The sequence below is a fragment of the Chiloscyllium plagiosum genome, unplaced genomic scaffold, assembly GCF_037043375.1.
Source record: "Chiloscyllium plagiosum isolate Xiang-an unplaced genomic scaffold, Cpla_swu_hap1 HiC_scaffold_38, whole genome shotgun sequence".
Taxonomy (NCBI): Eukaryota; Metazoa; Chordata; class Chondrichthyes; order Orectolobiformes; family Hemiscylliidae; genus Chiloscyllium; species Chiloscyllium plagiosum.
Window position 1 is genome coordinate 49,818,049 of NW_028270176.1, and position 25,511 is coordinate 49,843,559.

Consider the following 25,511-nt stretch of genomic DNA (forward strand, 5'->3'; position numbering starts at 1 on the left):
CCCACCACACAGGAGTAAGAAGCACCGCTGGCCCACTCCTCCGCTGTAATGGATAACAGGCTGTAGATGAAGAAGGAGATGTTGTCACTCTCCGCCATCACCTCGGTGTTCTTGTAGTTACTGGGATTCACCGGCTTGTCATTGTTTGTCCACTTGACGAAGATCTATCGGGGGGAGAAACCTCTCACTAAACAGGTGAGGGAGAGAAACCTCTGAGCGGAGATTTCTTCTGTTGGTGGCAGGAGGACCGACACTGATGGCTCCAGCGGATTAATCACTGCAGAATATTTGAGATAAATATTAATCAACTATAAAAATCCAGAATCAACATCGCAATTTCACTAAATATTAAAATATTTTAATTTGGGATTTATTCACTTTCATTTTCTAAAGGAGCAGAATGGTATCCATGATGTTCAGTAAAAGAAGTAAAGAGTTTAGTTTAAAAGTCGCCTCCATGTTTCCAGCCCACAACGAGGACATTCTGTCCATTTGTCATTGCTGATGGTGACATCACAACCCAGGCTTCTTCCCACCTTATCTGACTTAATCAGAATACAATATTCTTTGGTCAGTCTTTTTCTTAATCAGGTACTTAGCTATCCTGCCATCAGATGCATCATTAATGCTCCCAAAGGTGTTTGTTCATTTCAATCAAAGCCTTCCATTGATGTAACTGGATCTGGATTACACATGGGCTCCTTTGTGCTTTAATCTTACCGCTCACCTTTCTCCTTGTGGATGGAGTCTCTCAGCGGAGTCGGTAGATTCTGATGGTACACCACACATTCAAAAGTAACGCCACTCAGCCAGGCTTCAGTAGAAATGTCTAATTTGCTGATCACGCTGTCGGGATTCTGTCCAGGCTGCTCAGCAATCTCTGATTTCAGAGGCTTCTTTTCTTGTTTCCAGGTCACATTGACTCCAGAAGGAAGATTGGACACAACGCAGGTTAACGTTACCGTCGCCTCCAGTAAGACTTGTTCTACTGGCGGTGGGAGGATTTTAACGGTGTTAGGGTGACACTCGGTATCTTCTATGAAACAAAAATCAAAGTCAATGAAAAATGCCCATTTCTGATACAAACAGCCAATCTTCAGATTACTCCTTCACAGGGTGAAGACACCACCTTCAAAATGGCAACTCCAACTATTGCTGAAACGATGCTTACTATTGTTGATGTATTTTGATCTGTGAAAGTATTTGTGATTACTTATAACATACCCTGTGTAATTATTCCGAAAGACCACTGGCTTTGTAACAAGTGAAACCGTGAAAAAAGTAAAATCATCGAAGATACCATCATGTAACCCATGGAATGACCTTTCTTTCAGAGTTTGTCTCTCACTTAAGACCATCTATTGATACTTGTGACAAGAGTAATCTGAAATAATGAGTTCATTTCCATGTTCATAACCTTTAGGTGCAAGTGCTGCTGGTCACACTGACTGCCAAATCACATCCCAAATTTTGGACAAATTATAATAAATAATAATTATTCTCTTTGCAGAGTTCTAAAGTGTTACAGGACCGGTGAACAGCCATGGAAATTCTGTTCATTATATTTAACATGATTAAAAATACTTTGCGTTATTGGTGTGATGTCATTCTCTAATTTATGTCATTGTTCCTCGTGGGCTGTGTTTGGAATAGATCTGAAAACAAGACATTGAGTACAGCATTGGATATCGAGAAAGACACCTATCTCCTTAAGTCTTTCCCTCCATTCAGTTAGTTCAGAACTGGTCTGTACTTTCACTTTATTTACCAAGCTGCATTTTTTAAATTCTTCATAGAACAGGAGAGAAAAAAAAACACAAACAAAAGCGTCTTAAATTAATCTACAAACGCGATGGAAATGTCACTAATTTTATAGACATCCACTACTCACTGTGTAAACATCGCCACCCCAAACAGGCTAAATCAGCCTGTCTCGAGTTCCTAGTTCATTCATCCCTATTGTAGCATTCCCACCAGAATTTATTCTCCTGCCTCATCCACTAATTACAGAGAGCATCTCAAAGAAGCTCAGTGAGATCACATTTATCCCCGTTCATCAAATGTGATAGCCACTTGGTCTGTGGTCTGATCCCATAAATGAAGTTAAAGAGCTGAGTACCAGATAAAAATCGATGTCGTACAATGTCCAACCAACAGGTCATTCCTGAGCAGGGAATGAAGCATTGAACGCATTTTGATTTATTTTCAAGTAAGGGTCACTGCATATGTTAACCACGTCAATTTGATAGAGGATCAGAATAAGGCTGTTAGGCCAATCCAGAGTTTAGATCAGAATGATGCTGGAAAAGCACAGCAGGTCAGGCAGCATCCGACGAGCAGGAAAATCGACATTTCAGGCTAAAGCCATTCTCCTGCCTTCTCCCTGTACTAAACAAGAGCCGATCTATCTCTGGCTTGAGTACACACAATGGCCTGGCCCCCATAGCCCTCTGCAGCAACATGTTCCACAGACTCATCACCCTCTGGCTGAAGAAACCCTCCCCATCTCAGTTCTAAACGGTGCCCCTTTGACCCTGAGACTGTGCCCTTGGGTCCTAGTCTCGCCTACCAGTCAAAGCATCTATTCCACATTCACTCGACCTCAGTCTCTCAGTATTTTCTATGTTTCAATCATATATCTCTCCAATATCCCCCTCCACCCCAAACGTATCCTTGAAGCAGCTACCAGGCAAGCATTCAGCACTCTGAATGCCTCTCCCAGCATGGTCAGGCAACAAACTATTTAACAAAGCTCACTGTCTATATATCTGTCTTCAACAGAGAGGAAACATGCTTTTCTGACTTGCCAAAATGTTGAATTATGAGCAATGCTAATGTAACACTCAAACTGAAATGAGATACGTGGCATGTTGGGAAACGAGAAGCTGTACCGTGCTGTTTACTATGCCTGATAAATTCGTGTGTTTGATTCACATCAGAGTTCAGATTGATTTGTAGCTCTCTCAGTCTGTGTCTCTTACCCTGGAGTGCGGTGATGTTTTTACTTTGAGTGTTCTCTCCATGAATGACCTGGCAGGTATAGACCGCACTGTTGAACCATTCACCATAAGGGACCATCAGCCGACTTGTCACCGAGAAGTTCCCGTTCGCCTCACACACGGGAGACTTGAAGAAGCCAGAATCCAAGGGTCGGCCATTTTTCAACCAACTCACGGAGATTGACTTCGGACGGAACTCGATGATTGAACAGACGACGGTTGCAAACTTGCTGCTTGCGATGTCTTCACTGGAGCTCACAGTTAGGAGAAGGGTTGGTTGGAGAGGATCTGTACCTTTAGGAAACACATCGCATACATTATCCGATGAATTTCATAACAAATACAATCAGTTCTCATATATCAAGGTTTCTTATGGTTAATGGATACAAGAATCATAATTGTGCAGAGTGCTGGAGAAGCTGGGATCCACACAGAAAGCCCAGCAGGACAATGTGAAAGGCTAAACTTAGAGGACACAGCAAGGGAGTCAAGGAGGCAGAGAAACTATAGGCTGGTAACACCAGAAGGGAGATAGCAACGTTGGATGGTATTCGTTTTAATGACAGAGTCTGATGAACAAGGCAGACGAATTACTGGCATAAATGAAGATATGATGCCGTTGCTATCACGGAGACATATTGAGAGCCGGGCAGGAGTGGCTATTCAATATTCCAGGATTTAGTGCCTTCAGGCGAGACAGGGAAAGATAGAAAATGATGGGGGCAGGGGTGTGCGGAACAGAGTGTTGTTTCTGTTGCAATTCTGACAAGAGTATTTTAGGCTGTAAAGAGAAATGAAATCATGGATACCTCCTTGAACAAAGGCAAATGGACAGTACTTCAAAACCAAAACACAGCAAACATAACTACTGGGAGAGCACGATAGACCTTACTGTTGGTCCAAAATACCAAGTGCAAATACATGGGCAAATTTCAGAGACATGTAAATTAAATAGGGGAATGAGAAAAGAGGTTTTTCACTTCCTCAGCATAGGCTTGGATATTCATTTTGTCAAAAATTTAGAGGGAACATAATTCTGAAAATGCCCCCAGGAGAATATTTGAACAATGTATTTGTTTAATACAGAGAATTTTAATCCAGACCTTGCAAGAGAGGGGTGAACCTAAACTTAACTTTAGGGAATGAAGTCGACCGTTTGGGTAAAACATCAATGGTGGAGCACTTTGCAGACAGTGATCGTAAATCAGTTGGATTTCAGATTGTACTGCAAAGGAATAGAAATTGGCCCAAAGTTCTGAAAAGGGGAAGGACAGTTTTAGTAAGGTCAGGTAATGACTTGACCAGAGTGGACTGGAAGCTGACACTTATTGGTAAATCTGAGTTAGAGCAGTGTGACACATTTAAGAAAGAGATAGGAAAATCACAGGGAGGACATTTCCCAGGAAGCCACTGCGTGGTACCAAGAATGCAGTGGGCTCTGGACACCAAAGGGCATGGAGGGGGAGATAAAGAGAAACAAGGAAGGCTTCCGGTCTATACTGAAATCTCAAAACAATAGAAACTAATATGGAGTACAGAACGTGCAAGGGGGAGTTTGAAAGTCAAAGGAATTGGAAGAGCAAAAGGGACCATGAGAAAATAATAGCAGTCAAAATAAAGGAAAAATTTTTAAAAGTTACAGGCTCATTCATAATAAAAGAATTATTCGGGATACAGTAATGCCCATTAAGTGTTATTATTGGAGTGGAGCCGGAGGATTAGGTTGTGGTCAAAACGAATGTGTTGTGTCAGTGTTCACTAGTTAGAGGGACAGTGTGGGGTCCGATATCATGGAGGGGTGTTGTGATGTACTTTCAGAAATTAGGACACATGACGTGATGTTCTGTGTTGTCTTGCTGAATGAAAAGTGGTTATATTTCTAGGGCAGATAAAAAGTATACCAAGCTGTTGAGCGTTGCAAAGGATGCAATAGTTGGGTTGCTGACAATAATTTCGAATTCCTGTCTGGACACAGCAGTTGTGCCAAGTGAGTGTAGATTATCCAACTTTGCACTGTTATGCAGGACGAAGGAAGGGATAAACAATGAAAACATTGATCTGTCAAGCTAGCCTCAGAGGTAAGGAAACTATTGAGAAGTGACATTAGTCTTCATTTGGAAGATAAATCAACAATTTTCAGCATGGTTTTATTGAGAGGAAGTCATGTGTAACAATTTGATAGTAGTTTTCAGAGAGATAACTCGATGTCCAGATGATAGCAATAATCAGAGCCAATGGGATCCGAGTTAATTTGACAGATTGGATCTAGAAATGGCTGAGTGATGGGAGCAGGGGATAATAGTCATCGGGAGTCTGCGTGACTGGAAATCTATGTCTCCTGGTGTTCTGTAGGGATTAATGTTGATTTCCGTGCTATTTCTCTTACATACCAATGATTGAGACTCAAATTTAGGAGGATTAACCAGTGAATTCACAGATGAAATGAAAACTGTTATGTTGGTAATTCATGAGCTTATTGGCTTGAGATTGCAGGAGGATTGTGTGTGAAGAGAAGTTGCAAATGGAAATTATTCCAGATAAATGTAAGGTGATGTAATTCGGCAGAAGAATCTGTGAGGTATGATGTTTTGAATGGTGGAACCCTGGAAAGGACTGAGGATCTTTGGTGCATGTACCCACCGATCCCCTATAGTACTGTGTCGTCTGGATAAAGCGGCTAAGAAAGTGGGAGGATATTTGCTTCTATTAGCCTAGACATTGACAATGAAGAGTAGGGAGATGATACTGGAACTTAATAGAACACTGGTTAGGCCACACTGAAGCGTTGTGTGCATGTTATCAAAGGAATGTGATTACACTGAAGGCAGTATTGATGAGATTTGTCAGGATCTTGCCTGGGTTGGAGGGTTTTAGTTATGAAACTAGATTAGATAGACAGGGGCTTTCCTTGGAGCAGAGGAGAATTAGGGAGAAGATTATCATGATGTCTAGAATTATTTTAGGCTTGGACAGGGTAAACTGGATGAAACCTTTCCCCTTAATGGACAGATCAATGCCTCAGGGGCACAGGGTGAAGGTAAGGCCTGAGGCTTCCAAGTGGATCTCAGGGGAAAGCAAAATCAAACAGAGGGTGGTGTTAGCCTGGAAATAAGCACCTATAAGTCATGTAGAGACTGAGCCCCTCATAATAAGTATGAAGTATTGAGATGCATCCTTGCAAGGGCAAGTCACGCAAGGCAATGGATCATGTGCTGGCACATGAGACTGGAACAGTTAGGTGGCTGTTATTGATAGGCATGAACTGGATGGATCAAAGGGCCTTTTTTTCCTGTGCTGTACAAGGTGATTCTGTGAGAACGGTTATAAATAATGCCTTATTCATATTAATCCCAGATGCTCTGTTTATCTCAGCTCCCACAACACGTACCTGGACATGGCATTTCTTTGCTCTTGTGTGACCCGCTGTGTTGAACCTCACAGTAGATTTTGCTGGGGCAATGTGCCGCTGACCCGGGCAGGGTTAACTGGCTGCTCAAGGTGTAGGTTCCCTTCTTGTTTCTCACTGATGGGTAAGTCTTCAATCCAGTCGTGATCAGCTCCCCTCCTTTCTTCAAGGTTACCTTGGTGACGTCAGGGGAATAGTCCATCGCCAAACAACCACAGATTGCAGAACTGGTGTTGTGCTCCTGACAGGAGGAGACCAGGCCATAAAGCGTGGGGGGAGATGGTGTCTCTACAATAGAATGACCAACTGAGCATGTTAGTTTCTGTTAATTTGACCTTATTAGTTACTCAAATGTATCCTCAGCTGTAAACGTTTGCCAATATGCTCCCGCTGAAGTCTACAGCATAACTGGGGTTTATTTCTGATTCCTAACAGTTGCTGATCATGATCATTGGTTCCCTCTTTAGAAACATGCCCTCGACCTTGACCATTGCCATATAATTTACGAAGAAGGACATCCTGATGCCACCCCAGTAACTGTTTGAAGATCTCACCAACGGAAACTTTCATTGGATTGCTGTGAAGAGCAGTGAGGTTTCACAAAATACAAACCAAGGAAATGCAGATTCATCGAAATTCTACAGTGTGTGCAAACAGGCCATTTGTCCCAACAGGTCCACACCCACCCTCTGAAAAGTAACGCATCCAGACCCATTCTCCTACCCTATTATGCTACAGTTAACCCTGACTAATGCACCTAAACTCCCAATCACTGAACACAACATTTGCAATTCCCCCACCTTGCACATCTTTGGACTGTGGGGGGAAACGCACACAGACATGGGGAGAAAGTGCCAACTCCACACAGACAGTCACCCGAGGCTGGAATGGAACCCGAGTCCCTAGCACTGTGAGGCAGCAGCGCTAACCACGGAACCAGCGTGCTGCCCCACAAGGTACCGTTCTGCTGGGAATATCCAACAGATGGCAGTACTCCCGGAGAGAAATCAGAGTGAATCACAGAACATAGAATATTACAGCGCAGTACAGGCCCTTCGGCCCTCGATGTTACGCTGCCCTGTCATACTAATCTGAAGCCCATCCCACCTACACTATCCCATGTACGTCCATATGTTTGTCCAATGACGACTTAAATGTACTTAAACTTGGCGAATCTACTACCGTTACAGGCAAAGCATTCCATACCCTTATTACTCAATGAGTAAAGAAACTACCTCTGACATCTGTCTTATACCTATCTCCCCTCACTATAAAGTTGTGTCCCCTCGTGTTTGCCGTCCCCATACTTGGAAATCAGGTCCAGTGAGCCTTCCTCACTTATCAATGCAAGGCAGAATGTTCTCTCTGGGAGGAAGGTCACTGCAGCAGCAGCACAGGCAGGAGCTGAGCACTGGGACGGGGAGGATGGCTGTCATGGCTGAACTCATGCCAATTGGCTGGAAGTTGAAACATCTAATTTACAATTATCTGAATTCTGGCGGTCTCTGAAAAATGGAGGACCATTAAGGTTCAGAGACTTTGGAGAGTTACAGCTGAGTATTTACGTAAATGTGATTTGAGAAATGAACAAGTAATCTTTAACTTTAATAACTATCAAACTGATACGCAGTTCACCACCAAACCTCCTCTTTCAGACTAACCACTGCACTTACTCTGCCTAGACCTAAATTTCCACTCACATTGACAAACCCTACCCTGCTATACACCCATTCATGCCCGGAACACACAATCCCTATCCCACAAAACACATCCAAGTCAATCCATGGAAATGCTTGGGAGCATAGGCAGGTCTGAAGCACCTCAATAGTTTCAGTTCGCCAGGGAAAGACCATTTATCATGATGCTCTGCTTTCTGTTAGTCAGTCAATCCTCTATCCAATTCAATACTCTACCCTTAACTCCTTGGATCTAACCCGCTAGATCAGTCCCTTATGCAGCACCTTGTCAAATGCCTTCTGAAGTTCAGATGTACAGCAGTTGCTGTATCACCATTATCCACCTTGCTGGTTACATTCTGAAAGAGCTCCAGCAAGTTTATCAAGCACAACCTGCCCATCATGAAACTGTGCTGACCCTGGTGAATTGATCTTTGTTTTCCAAGTGTTTAGTTATTTCATACTTTACGGTTGACTGAAGAAACTTCCCCACTACAGAGGTTAAACTCACTGGTCGACAGTTTGTGAATTTTTGCCTATCTCCTGTTTTGGGAACGAGTACTACATTATTAATTTTCCAATACATCGGTACCGTTCCAGAATTCAAGGATTTTTTTGAATATCCTAATTAACACATCCACTATCTCTGCTGTTACATCCTTTAATATGATCGACTGCAGGCCGAGGGTCTGACCTGCCTATGAACCCATCAATGCATTTAATAGCTTCTTCCTCGTCATAGTACTTCCATCATGATCCTTTGCAGTTGTTTTAAATTTTGGGAAGAAATTATCTTGCACTGTGAAAACAGAACTGTTGATTTACCTCTGCCATTTCTGGGTTTCCCATTATTACCTCGCTTTTTTCATCCTCTAAAAGGCCAACCTTTGCTTTCAGCATTTTTAAACTTTTTGACTACTCAGAAAAGTGTTCTTTATCATTTCTTGTGTTTTCATCTCATTTCCTTCATGGCCGTTTTGATTATGTTTTCAGTAACCATTTGCTGACAAGTAAAGTATTTTTCTTTAATTCATTAAAGGATGAGCGTGTCGCTGGTTAGACAGCAGCCATTGTCTGTCTCTAATTGCCCAGAAGGCAGTTAAGCGTCAACCAGATTTGTGTGAGTTTGAAGTCACATGTCGGTCAGACCAGGTGAGGATGGTGGTTTCCGATCCTAAAGGACATTCATGAAGCATATGGGTGTTTCCACCAATGAGCAATGGATTCAATATCATCAATAGACTCTTAATTCCAGGTTCATATTGGATTTAAATTCCACCATCTGCCGTGGCGGCATTTGAAGCCATGTCCCCAGAACATTATCTGGATTAGCAGTCAGCGATAATACCACCAGACAAGAACCTTCATGTTGTTGTTGACGTCCTTGTTAAGACATTGATTGCTTTTCACCTTTTTACAATTCCTCTTCCACTCAGGATTACACTTTATTTGAGGAGTTTTGACTATCTCCCACAGTAGTTGCCATTGTTCTTCAAATGTCTTGCACTTTAATTGTTTTGACATGTCCATTCAGGCCAAGCCCTTTCTCAGGCCAGTAAAACTATCATTGTCCAACACTAACTATCTCCCATGTGACTCTGTCTTCGCTGTTAGTCTGAATGTGAAACTCCAACATGTTGTGGTCACTCTTTCTAAGATGATCCTGTACTGCAATATGATTAATCAATCCTTCCTCATTACGTAATACCAAAGCCAGTTCTCTGGTTGGTTCCATTACATGTTAGTCAAAGAAATAATCCATCATATATTCGACGAATCGTTATTTGATGGCTCCGCTTGCCAAATTGATTAATCCAGTCAATTTGCATGCTCACTTTCCCATAATCACTCTTGTGCTCTTGTCTCAAACCATCGTTATTTCCTGGTTCATGCTATTCCCTACCATGAAAGTAATTTGTCGTGGCCGGCGGGGGGGCGGGGGGGGGGGGGGGGGGGAGGGGGTAGTTTGTGGGCTGGAAATGCTCCTAACAATAGGTTTCTTTCAATGTGTTTTATTTCAAACCAGAATGATTCATTAGTTTTGTCCCACGTGCTAATACCATTTCTTAATACAACTTGGACATAATCCTTAACGAATACAGGCACTCCACATGCTGTACCTTCTTGTCTGAATACTGAGTAGCCTTGGAAATTTAATACCCTAGTCCTGACCTTCATGTAACCACATTTCAGTCATGCCCACCATGCCATACCTATTTATACCTGTTTGCGCCATCAGCTCATTCATTTTATTACAAATACTGCACACATTTAGTTCGAAAATGTTTTAACATAAGTTCTACCGATTTAGCTTGCTCTTCTAATACTTGTGTACACAGGCGCTCCATCCTTATTTATTGATCCCTGATAATAGTGAGCCTATCATTTTCTCCAACTTTCAACTCAAGTCTTTTAAATTGTTGTGATTAGTTCCCTCAGCATGGTCATTAAAATGGCTCTGCATGTTTATTTGACAAACCTTTACTTTCTGTTCATTTTCTGACATGCTGCTTTGGTTCCCAACCTCCTGTATCATTAGCTTAAATGTGCACGATCACACCTCCCTTCCAGGATGTTGGGTACCATCCAGTTGAAGTGCACACTTTCCTTTTCGTACAGTTGCCACTTGCCCTGAACGCGATCCGAATAATCCAAAAATCAGAAACCCTCCTCCCAAACTAGTTCTTTGCCACATATTCAATTCGACTATCTTTCTCTTCCTTGTCTTCCTTCCAGATGCCCGGGGAGTAATCCCAAGAATATAATCCTGGAGATCCTGCTTTTAAATTCACTCCTAACTCCCTTAACTTCCTTTTCAGGACCTTTCAAACTTTAACTCTTCTTACCTATGTCATTGGAGTCAATGTGAACCACGACCGCTGGCTGTTTACTCTCCCACTTCAATATGCACTGAGCATGCTCAGAGACATTCTTGATCCTGGCACTGACCTGCCTTTTTATGAAGAAATCATAGAATCCTAGAATCCCTTCGGTGGGAAAACAGGCCATTTCAAACATCACGTCCACGCTGACATTTTGAAGATTACCGCTTTCTGACCCTTTCCCCTACTCTGTTACTCTGCATTTACCCCTGACTAATGCACCTAAGCGGCATATCGCTGACCACTATTGGCAAAATACAAACAACCCAGACCCATTCCTCTACATTATGTTGAATCTGCTTTCTCACAACAGATACTGACAGAACTACTGAGCATTTCCAGCAACTTCTGGTTTTGTCACCAATGTTGATTGCATATTGATAAAAAAGTGTGGAAAACAGAATTGAAAAAAAAAGTCGAATTTAGACTCTGAAGAGAAAACTAATTATTTGGTCGTTCAATGATCCCTGTAAAGGTTCATTTCATTATTGCTGTTCGGTCAATGAACATCATTTGTTCACTTTCCCAGTCCATGAATAAAGGAGGTTTTTACATTTTTTTTTATATCAGAAAGCTTGGAAACGTTGCACATTTACTCTTTCATATGAGAATATGATAACATCTCATTCTTTCTTCTCAGTCCAAGAACAGAAAATTATTCAAAAAATGCACTCACACATCCACACATATAAACGCACATGCATACACACATAGACACACACACACACTGGAAAGAAGGATTCAGGTAAAGGAAGGATGAGAGAAAATTGGGCTTTTTTGGAACAGAAAAGACTATTATATGAACTTACTAAGTTGATCAAATTTATGGAAAGCTATGCAAGGCGGATAAAAGTTATTGTTATGAAGGTGTAGAGATATATGTTACATTTAAGAGAGACGGGAAGCTGGCACAAAGTGTTCTGTAAGAAGTTAAATGTAACATTTTACTGTGAAATCAATAGCTGAGTTGCCACGAAACGAAAACCAATTCAACTTCCGCCAGTTTAAATTTTGCCCCAACACACTGAAATCAATATGAGTTTGAAATACTTGGTGACTTCAAAATCAATGAAATGGTCCGAAGTTTAGAGGTATAAAACTGGACATTTTGAACATTTATGGCGAGAACTGCCAAGGACATCCAGAAAGATAGACTGCAAGTTGAAGGCCTTTCCGAAAGGTACCTGTCTAGAAGAGGTTTACACAGCAGAACATCGATGACAATCGAGAGAAAACTCTACAGAGGAAAGTATACAAAGGAGACTCGACAACGTTGACTGGTTTTGAAACGTGATAATTTTTTGTAAACCTTAATCGTTTTTTTTTTTGTTTGATCGAACCAGTATTGTAGAGTGGGAGGTCAAAGATACGTTCAACCGAAGGGAGTTCTAAATAGTTGTTGTTTTATTATTCTCTGTTGGACTTAATTAACAAAATTGTTAATTTTACTTTAAATTGTGACCTCTGTAAATGGATCTTTGTGTTTCGAAATTTAACAGATTATGGCATGAGGTGAACTTTTTCTGTGCGGCTGGTTTAAATTAAGAGAGCGGTTCACCCTGTGTCGTAAGAGCTTAGGGGCTTTCGTCCACGATATGAACAGGTTTAGACAGATCCAGACTGAGGTTTGAGCAGATTTGAATAGATTTGAGGTATGAAAAGAAAACAAAGTATATTTAAACATTTGCACGTTCGTGTCTGAAATCTTTAAATAAAACGTCAGTGAGACAACTTGTTTAATTCCTATGGCTTGTGTTTGTTTAAATTAAAAGTGAGAGAAATGGCTTTTTAAAAAGTTAAGAGGGTTTTGAAGATGATTCTCAAATTTATCACGAAATCTTGGAAGGAAAGATAAAGACCAAACTTTTAGAATTAGCAAGGAAGTTAGATTTAGATTTACCCAAGTACAAAAGTAAAGCTGAAATTGTCTGGGAATTTCTGAATACTAAGATGTGCCAAAACACAGAAAAGTGCAGTAGAGTGAGAAAAAAAAAACCTGAAACTAGAATTGAGGAAAATGCAATTTAAAAATAAACAAAGGGAGAGAAAGAGAGAGAGAGAGAAGAAACAGAAAGCAAGACAGAACAGAGAGGGAGAAAAAAAGAGAGAAGGAGAAGGTTATTACCTGACCATAAAGAGAGAGAATTTGAACTTGAGAAGTTGCGATTCAGTCAGCAAAGTAACATTAAAAAGATGGAGATTAAAAGAGACGATCGTTTTATATGCAACAATGTCAATACTCTGCAACATTTTAATGAGAAAGATGCTGCATGCCTTCGTTATCGCATTTGAAAAATTGGCTAGGCATTTGGAGTGGACCAAGGATTTATGGGTAATGCTAGTTCGGACTAAAGTGGGAGGCAGGGCGAGTGAGGTATTTTCTCCGCTGTCAGATGAGGAGTCAGGAGATTCTCAAGACGTCAAACAAGCTCTTTTAAGTGCTCACGAATTGCTACCAGTATCATTTGATAGCAGTACAGAAACGTAAAGATGTAATCAGGTCAGACTTATGTTGAGTTTGAAATCATTAAACATAGGCATTTTGATAGATTGATGCTTACTTTACAAATATATATGACCTATGAGACTCTAATGGAAATTATTCTGCTGAAGAAATTGAAAACCTCAGTTCCAGAGATGATAAGAATTCACGTGGAGGAACAGAAAGTTCAGAAATTGAGAAGGGTAGTAGAATTAGCAGACGAATACATGTTACTGCATAAGACAAGCTTCCAAGCAGAATTTCGTCCTGTGAAGTATGCATTTGGGAGATGTGGAGATGCTACACTGCAAAAGAAACAGTAGAGAATAAGAGTTTACCACAGGTTAAAGAAGATGTCAAAGAGGCCTCAGGTGCTTTCACTTAATAGAGTGGGGCACAGAAAGCGACAGTGCCGGTGGTTTCAGAAGGGCATTGGGAAAAGATGTTTTCACTGCCATAAGAAGGGATTTGTCTGGTCACAGTGCTGATCATTAAGAAAGGGATTGTGAGAAAAGATGTGGCAAAAGAAGGTAAGCCAGTGGCATTAGTGAAAGTCTTAAAGGAAACCCCAACAGGAACCGAAGAAACTGCAGTAAATTGCACAGCCTAGGCAGAGGATGGGTATGGAGTTAATACCTGATCTCTTTAAAAATTCGCCTCTGTGAGTAAACTTTACTCAGAAACAACAGGGGGAGAAGGAAAATAAGTTATAATTTTGAGAGATACAGGATCTAACCAGTTTCTAATAGTAAGAGAAGAGTAAATTTGCAGTATTTCTGATCTGTAACCTGAGAGTATCATAATTTGGGCGATAGATGGACAGAAATTTAGGGTTCCTCTCCATAAGATCAGGTTGGAGTGCCTTCTCAAGTCTGGGGAAGTAACCGTGGGAGTGACTGACAGAGTGTGAGTTCCAGGAATCCAGTTTGTTCTCGAGAATGATTAAGCAGGGTCCAAGTTGGGAGCGATACCCCTTGTTGTGGAGAAGCCCAAGAAGACCAAGAAACTGAGGAGTTAAAACAGAAATATACTGGTATTTTCCCAAACTGAACAGTAACCAGATCCCACTATCATAAGTCACAGCAGGAAGTATAAACTAAAGACAAGATGAAGGAGTTAAGGTTCAGTTAGCTGACATCCTGTTTGACGTAATGGTGCAGGGAAAACATAAACAAACAGAGGGTCATACAAAGGTGTTTAGTCCTGAAAGACTAAGAGATTTGCAACAGACAGGCAAGGTGATAAAAGATATATATGTGGATGCGTACTCTGAAAGTGAGGCAGAGATATTCCCGAGGATTATTATCAGAAATAGGAAACCTAAAACGGAAATGGAGACTACGGCAAGTTAGTGCAGAGGAGTCGTGTGCTGAAGTGCACCATATTGCGTTGCCGGTAGCATAGAGACAGGAAGTGTTACGGGTAGCACGTGAACTACCTTTGGGAGATCACCGAGGGGTATAAAACACTCAGGCTAAAGGACAAAAACATTTTTATTGACCTGGAATGCACAAAGATATGGTTAACTTCTGGCATACATGTCATACATGCCAAATAGTAGGCAGACCACAGGCAGGAATGAAACTAGCACTTCTGTCGCCAATTCCAACATTCAGAAACCCCTTCATGTGGCTTATAAATGAGTGACCCTCCGGAAAAGTAAAGGAGAGAAAGAATTGGAGAAACAAGTGTTAGTTTCTGCCCCACAGAGTGAGAAATCAATTCCAAATGTTGTGGATTTTGATGTGCCTCAAAATATGTTAAAAATGTAGAAGTCCTTGAGCAGTGGGATAGGTTCGTAAACAATCTGCCTCAGGAGCATAGAACGCAGTTGAAACGTTTGTTATTGCAATATGTGGACAGATGTAAGAATCATATGGGGAGAACTAATGGCATTGTACCTGAAGTAGAGGTATGGAGTACTATTCCGATAAATCAACACCCCTATCGGCTTAATTTTCTCAAAGCCAGACAGGTATAGAAGGAGGTGGAGGCTATGCTCAAAGAAGTCATCATCGAACCTAGCCAGAGCGAGTTCAGCTCGCCGATTATCTGCGTTCCCAAACCGTATAGGACTCAATGATTTTGGTTAGATTATTGGGAGGTCAACACTGCTACAAAATCAGACTTATATCCAATACCGACATTGGAAGACTGTATCGAGAAAGTTGGACAAGTCAGTTACATCACGAAGTTTTACTTAATGCGTGGTTTCTTGCAGGTATCTTTATCAGAGACGGTAAAATAAATTTCTGAATTGTTACGCCAAATGGACTGTATCAATTCAAAGTGATGCCCTTTGGAATGAAGAACACACCCAACACATTCCAAAGACTCATGAACAGAGTTGTGGCCTGATTAATAAACTGTGCAATCCGTTTGGACGATGTAGTGATCTTTAGTAAGTCCTGGAAAGATCACTTGGTACAGTTGGCAGAGCTCTTTCAATGAATACGCAAAACAAAACTGGTGATAAAATTAAACAAAACTGAATTTGCGAAAGCAGACGTGATGTTCTTGGAACAAAATATCGGTCATGGAAGGTTGATCTCATGGAACACAAAGATAAAAGCTACCCAGGAGTTTGCACGACCAACCTCGAAGATAAAGGTGCTTTGCTTCTTAGGAGTCAACAGAATCTATCGGAAGTTTGATCCAAACGTCAGCAGTGTAGTGGCACCATTAACCGACTTGCTGAAGAAGAACACAAATTTTTGGTGGACAGAACAATGCTAGGACGCACTCGACCATTAAAAAGAAATATTGAACACCAAACCAGTTTTAGATACACCAAACGTTTCTAAACCTTTCAACGTTGCCATCGACGCTAGTGACATAGGAGTTGGAGCTATACTGCGACAGGAAGAGATGGGATTGTACTTTTCAAAGAAACTCAAGATCCACCAAAGAAAATATTCCATGATTGAGAAAGAACTATTGAGTTTGGTGCTCGACTTACGACATTTTAATGTGTACTCACAAGCAGTGTGTTGGAGACGGTTGTGTACACGGAGCCCAATTTGCTTACATTCTTTGAAAGCTTTAAAGATTATTTCTTTGGAGCCTTAAGTTACACACTTTTAGTTTAAAAATTGGACATGTAGCATGTCGTAAGAATGTAATCACAGATGCGTTCTCACAGATTTAACTAATAAAGTTTAGACGAGATTTGTAATTATTCAATGTAAAATATCGGTATATTGGGAAAGGTTAAGGTGAACTTAGATTTCAGTTATCTGTATGTTATGGTAATGTTTTTAAAGAATAGAAAAAACAAATGAGATCGTATTTTCATTATGATGGTTTTTTTTTGAGAGAGAAGGTGCTATGAACGTGTAAAGGGTACTGTACCTTTAAGAGAATTGACGAATTTACAAGCACAGTGAGTTCTGGAAAATTTACAATGTAACATTTGGTCCAGCCGCTGGCAGTACCTGGGATGCTTTGAAACAAAAAATAAAATCAAATTTGATCAATCCGTTTAAATTGTATACCAAGAAACTAAACTACAATCGAGTTTAAATTTGGCAGTTGGCAATATTATAAAAAAATGAAGTGACCCGATGCTTTGGGGTATAAAACTGAAAAAAAATTGACCAGTTCTGGGAGAACTGCCACGCAACCAACAACTGCAGACTGCCGGGAGAACAGCTCTCTTAAATTTACCTATATGTACCAATTACCTGTGAAACAGAAACACTACGGAGAAGAAAAGAAGACAGAGGAAGATACAAAGAGACGATTCGACAGCTGGCAGTTTCTGAAATTTGTCTGCTTTCGTAAATCTGAATTGAGGGTTTTATCCGATCAGTATTGTAGAAGAGAAAGTAAAAGATAGGTCACAGAATGGAGCTGCAAATAGTTGTAAGGTAATTATTTACTGTTAGACTTTTTTTTAAAGTTATTAATTTTTATTTTAAATGCGAACCTTTACGATGGTTCTTGGACTTCAGAATTTTTACATATTACAGCACGGGCTAAATCTTTTCTGTCTTGCGAGTTTAAATTAGCGTGCGGGTTGGGGCGGGGGGGGTGGTGTTACCCCGTGTTGTAACACATTAACTCTGATTTTTCTGCACAGATGCTGTCAGACCTGCTGAGCTTTTCCAGCGCATTTCTGTCTAAGCTCTTGACTTTCTTATGTGTATCATTGACAGCCATGACTGAAGTGCTGGAGGACAGGAAGGCGGCTAATGTTTTTACATTATTTGTAATACGGCTGCAAGGAAAACCCAGGGAACTACAGACCAGTGAGTTTGATGTCAAGGATGGGTGAGTGTTTGTAGGAGATTCTGAGAGGCAGGATTTACATGCATTTGGAAAGGCAAGGACTGATTAGGGATATTCAGCACGGCTTTGTGTCTGGGTATCCACGTCTCACAAACTAGAATGCAGTTTTCGAAGAGCTGATCGGGAAGATAGATGAAGTTAAAGCAGCATGCGCTCTCTTTGTGGACCTTGGTGAGGCCCAACAAGATTCCTCATGGTAGCCTGGTTCATAAGGTTACAATCACGGGATCAGTGGGAGCTAGCCAATTAGAAACAAAATTGGCTTGACAGTAGGAGTTAGATGATGCTGGGAAAGATGTGTTGTCCAAATTGGAGGCCCGTGACCAGTGATGTGCCACAAGGAACAGTCTGTTGCTGTTCAGTGTTTTTGTAAATGATTTAGATGAGAATATAGGAACCGTGGATAGTAAGTTCGTAGACAGACCCCCCAGAATTGATGCTAATAGTGGACAGTGAAGAAGGTTATCTTAGAGAACAATGAGATTGTGATCAACTGGGAAAGTAGGCTGATGATTAGCAGGTAGAGCTTCATAAATGTGAGGTGTTACATTTTATTGGACAAACTACGGCAGCATTTATACAGTTAACAGTAGGGGCATTGGTGAGTGTATTCGAACAGAAAAACCCAGGGTGCAGGTACATAGTTCATTGAAACTGGAGTCGCAGGTAGATAGTGCTGTGAAGAAGGAGTTAAGCACACTTACCTACGTCAGTCAGAGCATTGAGTACAGAAATTGGGACATCATGTTGTGGCTGTACAAGGGCACATTTGGAGTACTCAGTACAATTATTGTCGCCCTGCTGTAGGAAGGATGTTAGAACCTGGAAAAGGGACAAAGTATTTAAAATGATGTGACGGAGACGGGAGGTTTTGAGATATATGGAGAGGCAGGGATTTTGTTCTTTTTGTGTCGGAGGCTCAGGGGTGACCTTACAGAGGTTTATAAAATCAAGAGTGGCATGGATAGGACAAATAGACAAGGTCTTTTGCCCAGGGTGGGAGTGTCCAAAATCAGAGAGGATAAGTTTACGGTGAGAGGGAAGAGATTTAAAAGACATCTAAGGGCAGCTGTTTCTCACTGAGATTGGTGTGTATATGTATTAAGCTGTCAGAGGAAGAGGTATTGGAGAGTGCAATTACAACAATTGAAAGACAATCTGATGTGTACATGAACAGGAAAGGTTTGGAAGTTTACGAAACCTGGTGAGCATGGACGAGTTGGGTCAAAGGGTCTGTTTGCATGTTGTATGACTCTAAGAGTCTATGATTCGAGAACTCCTCTTTCATCACTAATTCTTCATTGCACTCAATTCATTTCCAAGTCAATGCTCCTCTGTAAATACTTTCAATGATATAACTCGCTGAACTTTCTTAAATACAGAATTCCTTACATTGAGGTAGTGCTGTACGCCACAGGACTAGCAGCAGCTGAAGCAGCATTATATTCAAAAACAATCTGTAACTTTTTGACTGGGATAATCCCTGAGTCGACCATTTCCACCAAGATGACAACTCTGACATCTCCCTGGCAAAGCGGAAAATTACTCTTCTATGTCCAGTTCTCAAAGAAAGAAACAGTTACAATCTGACTAATTATCAAACCCTCAGTGTCTTCACAAAGTCAAATTAGTGTTTTTTTTTCTGACAGAGCTGTCAAGCAGCACATAAATAAACTACTCAGTGTGGTATCTGATAGGTCCCCATATGGACATGGTGCTGTTGTGGAAATGTCACTAGATTACTAATCCAGACCAGGCTGATGCTCTGGTAGCTGGTGAAAGTTAAAACAATTAATAAAATATCAAGATTTAAAATTTGGTGTCAGTAACAGTGAGCTTGAAGCCAATGTCAATTGTAAACATCAATTTCCTTCCCCAATGTAATTTCAGGAAGTGAATCTCCCATGCTTTCCTGGTCTGGCCTAAAGGTGACTCCAGACACCTGACATGTGATAAACTCTTCAATGGTCTCTAAAACAGACAAGCAAAACATTCAAATGTATCAAACTGCTCTGAGGCTTGGAAGGATAAAACCGACAGAAAACTCGGTATTGGAAAGGGGAATAGGAAACACAGTCCTGTTGACACTGCAGAGATCTCCTTCCTAACATCTGAAATTCTCTGACAGCTGTAATCCAGCTGTCTCCTGATCCCTTTAGTGTCCAGAAATCCTTATTTTTATTCAGTGTCCTGGCTTCCACAGCCTTATGTGGGAGAGAAGTCCCCCGCTTCATCAGTCTGTGAGTGCAGACATTTATTCTCATCTCAATGCAGAATGACCTGCCTGCACCTAATACTGTGGCTACTTGTTTTAGACGTCCCAGCCAGGGGAATTACCATCCCTGCTTCCAACTTGTCTCGCCCTATCTGGGTTTTATATATTTCATTGAAATCTCCATTCGTTTTCCTAAAGCACATGGATGACAGGCCCAATCCAGTCAATGCAAGATCTGCCGCACCACAAGCCAGTGATCCTAAAGATCAGTCTGGTCATCCTTCACTGCTCTCCATCAATGTTAGGTTTGTTCTTTATGAGGTACGGAGACCAAAACTGCACAGAATACTGCACAATATTCGAGATGGGGTCTCACCAAGGCCCTGTACAGCTGTAGTAAGACGCCCTTACTCCTGGACTTAAATCTCCCTGAAATGAAGGTCAACACAACATTTATCTTCCTAACTGCTTTCCTTTCTGCAATATTGCTGTCAGTGACTGGTGTACAAGGAGATCCAGGTCCTTTTCAATGGTACAGCTCTCCTCTTGGGTCTGTGTTCACTGGTCAGTGTGCTAATACCATTCCCAGTATTGCCTTCTGGGTTCAGAACTCATTGCGCTGCATGGACCTTGGAGAGCTGCACAGAAGAAACAAAGACAGAACATACATCCCTTTAAAGATCAACATGTTTCAACGAATCCCTTTTAAAATGATAGGTTGCTGTTCTATTGTTCCCACCAAAATACACACCGTCACATCGACCCCCACTGCTCTCCATCTGCCACGTATTTGTCCATTCACTCCACTTGTTTCAATCACCTTGTAGCTTTTCTACATCCTCCTCACCCACGCACAATCCGACTTCATTTCGTTTTTGCAGCAGTTTTGGAATATTGCATTTGGTTCCCTCAACTAAATGTTTGACATGCATTTGGAACAGCTGAGGCCCAAGCACTGATCCTTGCGACACACCATGTTCCTTCTACTTCAAAACATATTGCTTTATTCATGTTCACTGTTTCCTGTCAGCTCTCCTATTCTAAAACCATTTTGATATTTTAGCCCCAATCCTGTAACATTTGATTTTGCATACTAGGCCAGAGTCTGTACTAAGATCTTTCTGAAAATCTGAATGCATTGCATCCATTGCTTCTCTGTTTGTATCAACAAGTCATTTTCTCAAATGATTCCCATTTCATGTTGACCCATTACATAAAATCTATGAGCATCAATATGATCAAGGCTGATCCTTTCATGGCCTCAGCTCCACTTACCCATCCGTTCTCCATAACCCATTGTTCCTTTAATGGTCAAAGAATTATCTATCTGAGCTTCAAAAACATTCAAAGATAAAGCCTCAACTATTTCAGTGGGCCGGAATTCCACAGATTCACAACCTTCTTGGTCAAGAAGTTCCTTCTCAATTCAGTCCTAAATCTGTTCCACCAAAATTTGAGATTTTGTCCTCTTGTCCAAGTTTCATCTGCTACTGGAAACATCCTCTCTATTTCTATCGTATCTATTCCAATCATAATCATATATGTTTCTACCAGATCCTCCCTCGTTGTTTCAAATTCCAATCGATATATAATTCCAGTCCACTCCGTCTCTTCTCATAAGCCAACCCCCTCACTTCCAGAACCAAACTAGCGAACCAATGCATCCATTGTAGCCAAGACATCCTTTCGCAAGTAGGGAGACCAAAACTGCACACAGTATTGCAGGTGTGACCTCCCCAGCACCCTGTATAGCTGCAACACAACCTCCCTGTGTTTAAACTCAATCCTTTTCGCAATGAAAGACACAATTCCATTTGCCTTGTTAATTATTTGTTGCACCTGCAAGCCAACCTCTGTGATTCATGCACAAGAACATCCTGGTCCCTCTCCACAGAGACATGCTGCATTTTTTGTAACCATAAAAATAATAGTCTTTTTTATCTGGTATTCCTACCAAAATGGATGACTCCATCTTCCAGATCTTTGCCCACTCATTTATAATATTTATGTCCCGTTGTAAAGTTTATCAGTCCCCTGCACACTTTGCTCTGCCACTTATTTTATAATCTGCTACCGTTGAGCCACTACACGTGGTCCCCAACTCCAAAACGTCAATGTAAGCTGTGAATAATTGCGGTCCCAGCACTGTTCCCAGAGGCACACCACTAGTCACTGATCAGTAACCAGAAAATCACTCATTTATTCCCACTCATTGCTTCGTGTTAGTTAACCAATCCTCTATCCACGCTAATGCATTAACCATAATGCCATGCATCTTTACCTGATGCAGCAACTTTTTTGGCGGCACTGTGTCGAATGTCTTTTGTAAATCGTGGTACACCACATCTACTGTGTCTCCCTGGTCATAATGTCTTCATAGATTTCTAGTAAATTAGTTAAGCATAAACTGTCTTTCATGATCTAATGTTGTGTCTGTCCAACGGGACAATTTCTATCTAGATGCATGCTATTTATTCCTTGATTACAGATTGACGTATTTTCCCCACTGTACATGTTAGGCTAACCAGTCTATAATTCGCCACTTTTTTCCTACTTCCGTTTTTAAACAGTGGTGTCTGATTTCCTGTTTCCCAATATGCTGGAACTGCATCAGAGTCCAGTGAATTTAGAAATGTTTCCACAAATGCAGTTGCTATTTCTCTCACGATTCTGTTCGTACCCTGGCATGCATTGCATCAGGTCCAAGAGACTTACTTTAGATCCATTACCTTTCCCAACACTATCTCTCTCGTGGGAATGGTTATTTCCAGGTCCTCACCTACCTTCCTTCTTTGACAATTACTGGCATGTTATTCGTGTCATTCACTGTGGAGGCAGAATAAATATCTGTTCCATTCCTCGGCCATTTCATCATATCCCATAACTGAAACCCTTTTCTCACCCTCTAAAAGATCAATGCTCACCTGAGCCACTCTTTTCGTTTTATATATTATAGAATCTTTTGCTATCTGTCTTTATATTCTGTGGTAGTTTACTGTCATAATCTATCTTATGTTTCTTGATAGTTTTTTTGTTGCTCTTTTGACCTCTAACGTTTTCCCAATCTTCTAGTTTCGCACTAGTCTTTGCCATTATTCATGCCATTTATTTAAATTTGATAGCCTCCCTTATTTACTGAGATATCCTTGGCAGCTTGCCCTTTCTCCTACAGTCCTTTCTATTTCACTGTTATATGCTGCGGCGGAGCACTTGGAGAAATTGCTTTGAAAGCCATCCACTGTTCATATACAGTTCCACCGTAAAGTATTTGCTTCCAGTTAACATTAGCCAACTGTTCCCTCATCCTATTGTTGTCTACTTTATTTAAGCACAGGGCCCTGTTATTGGACTTTACCTTCTCACCTTCCATCTCTATTTTAAATTCAACAAAACTTTTAGTCCCAATAATTTCTCCCAAAGAATTTATTTATTAATTTCATTCATTTTCTCTCGAGACTTAGGCTTTACAGTCTTGCTGGGAAGATTTGATTTGTTTTCTTCTGTGAAGACATAACTGAAGTAATTGCTTCATAGTTCTGCTATTGCTCTGTTCTCTATTCTCCTTCCTCTGGGTTCAGACTGCAACGAAGCTGCACTTGTTTTCTCTTACCTTTTCCATTGACAGCTCACCTTAATAAATATTGTTAATATTCTTTGCAGAAACACATCAATTCATGTCCACACCATACAAGCATAGGCACATAGTCTTTGTACCTTTAGACATACAGCACAGTCTACAGTAGTCCCACTCTCCTACATGAAACCTGTAGCATGGCATGTTATAACACGTCAAGAGCTCGTCCAAGTCCTATTTAGCTGTTTTGTGATTACCATAACAACTCCCCTCGCAGGAAGTACATTCCAGACCCCAACCCCCTCTGGGTAAAAAACAATCTGCAAATCCTCGCTAGTCCTCAAGCTTTACACTTTAGAAGTGTGTTCCCCTGTTTTTTTCCCCATTGACTAAAAGGAACAGCTGCAATCTATCCACCCTGTCCATGCTCCTCATAATCTTATCCTTCTGAATCACGTCCCCCTCAGCCTTCTCTGCCCCAAACTAAACAACCCGAGCTTATCCAGGGTCTCTCCATAGCTGATATGCTCCATCCAGGGAACATCCTGGTGACTATCCTCTGCACGCCCTCCAGTACAAGCACATCCTTCCTGTAAGTTGGCTCCCAGAACTCCACACAGTATTCTATCTTGGCCGAACCAAAGTCCTGTGTAGCTCTTATAATCTATGTCCCGATGAGTAAAGGTTATTTACTACTCTCAATGACTTCTGAACTGACTTATTACTATGTTCAGTCACATTCAGGGATGTGTGGAGAAGCACACCCTCTGAGCTACTTAGTGTGCTGTCATTCATTGATTACTCTCCTGTCTTCTTCCTTCAACCAAAGTGCATCACCTCATATTTATCAGGGTTACATTCCATCTGCCTTTGATCTGTAAATCTGACCATCCCATCTGTATCTTCCTGTAACATAAGGCCTTCCCCCTCACTGTCAAACAACTGGCCAATTTTTGTGTCAAAGATACACGTACTAATCAAACACTCGCCGCCCTCTCCACATTCACATCTACATCATTTATGAATACCACAAAGAATAAGGGACACAGCACTGATCCCTGGGGTATACCAGGGACACTGGTCGCCAGACACACAAACATCCTTCTCCCACCATCCTCTTTCTCCTGCCTCTAAGACCATTTGAATGTAATTTACCAAGTTACCGTTGATACCATGAGATTGCACTTTCTTTATCATGTGAGGCTTTGTCAAAGGTGTTGCTGAAAACGAAAACATACAAGCGACCTCCTCGAAAAAAATCAATTAATTTCATTCGGCTTGACTACCCTCTAATAACTTCATGCTGATGATCCTTGATCAAACATTGTCTCTCTCAATGAAGATCAATTGTCTCTTTCCCTGTTTTCCCCAATAGTTTCCCTGGAACATATCTGATACTCACTGATCTATTGTTTATTGGTCTACCTGCATCAATCCTTTCTGTAAAGGGTGCTCTCCATTACTCTGGCAACTCCTCTGTGACCAGATTCAACTTAAACGATTGAGTCAAGGCATTTCCTCCCTTGTCTCCTACTGCAACTTGTGATACATCTCTTCCAGACCTGGAGACTAGTCCAATTTTACTCCAACCAAAACCATTATTTCCTGCTCGCATCTTATATCAATCTGCTCAAGAGCTTTCCAGTCCGGTCTTCTTGAAATATGCACCTGCCTCTTCTTTCTCCCAGGTAAATCGGATGCGAAGCTCTCATGACACAATCTGTCAATCTTCTCCAGCTTCACACACAGATTTCCCCCTTGATGTCTAACGGGCCCTAATTATACCCTGGCTATTCTGTTCTGCTTGATGTTCTTGTGGAACATCTTGGGATTCTCGCTAATATTGCTCTCACTTATCAATGCCCATGTTCGTCACTCCTCTCTGTGTGATTTTTTTAAAGTTTCATTTCGATCACCTCTCATTCTTTGAAACTCTCTGGAACACAGACGGAGTACCCTCATCAGACAATCTTAACATCTGAGGGAT

The 25,511-nt window shown here is 41.2% G+C and overlaps 1 long non-coding RNA gene and 1 gene segment (V, D, J or C); both read right to left on the minus strand.

Moving 5' to 3' along the window:
• The window catches only part of LOC148139494 (uncharacterized), a 1,679,690-nt gene that overhangs the window by 1,376,017 nt on the left and 278,162 nt on the right, over window positions 1–25,511 (minus strand). The window lies entirely within an intron of this gene.
• Window positions 133–6,524, minus strand: LOC148139502 (Ig heavy chain C region-like). The segment is given in 4 exon segments: window positions 133–277; window positions 728–1,036; window positions 2,982–3,293; window positions 6,388–6,524. Coding segments are annotated over 4 exon segments (747 nt in total).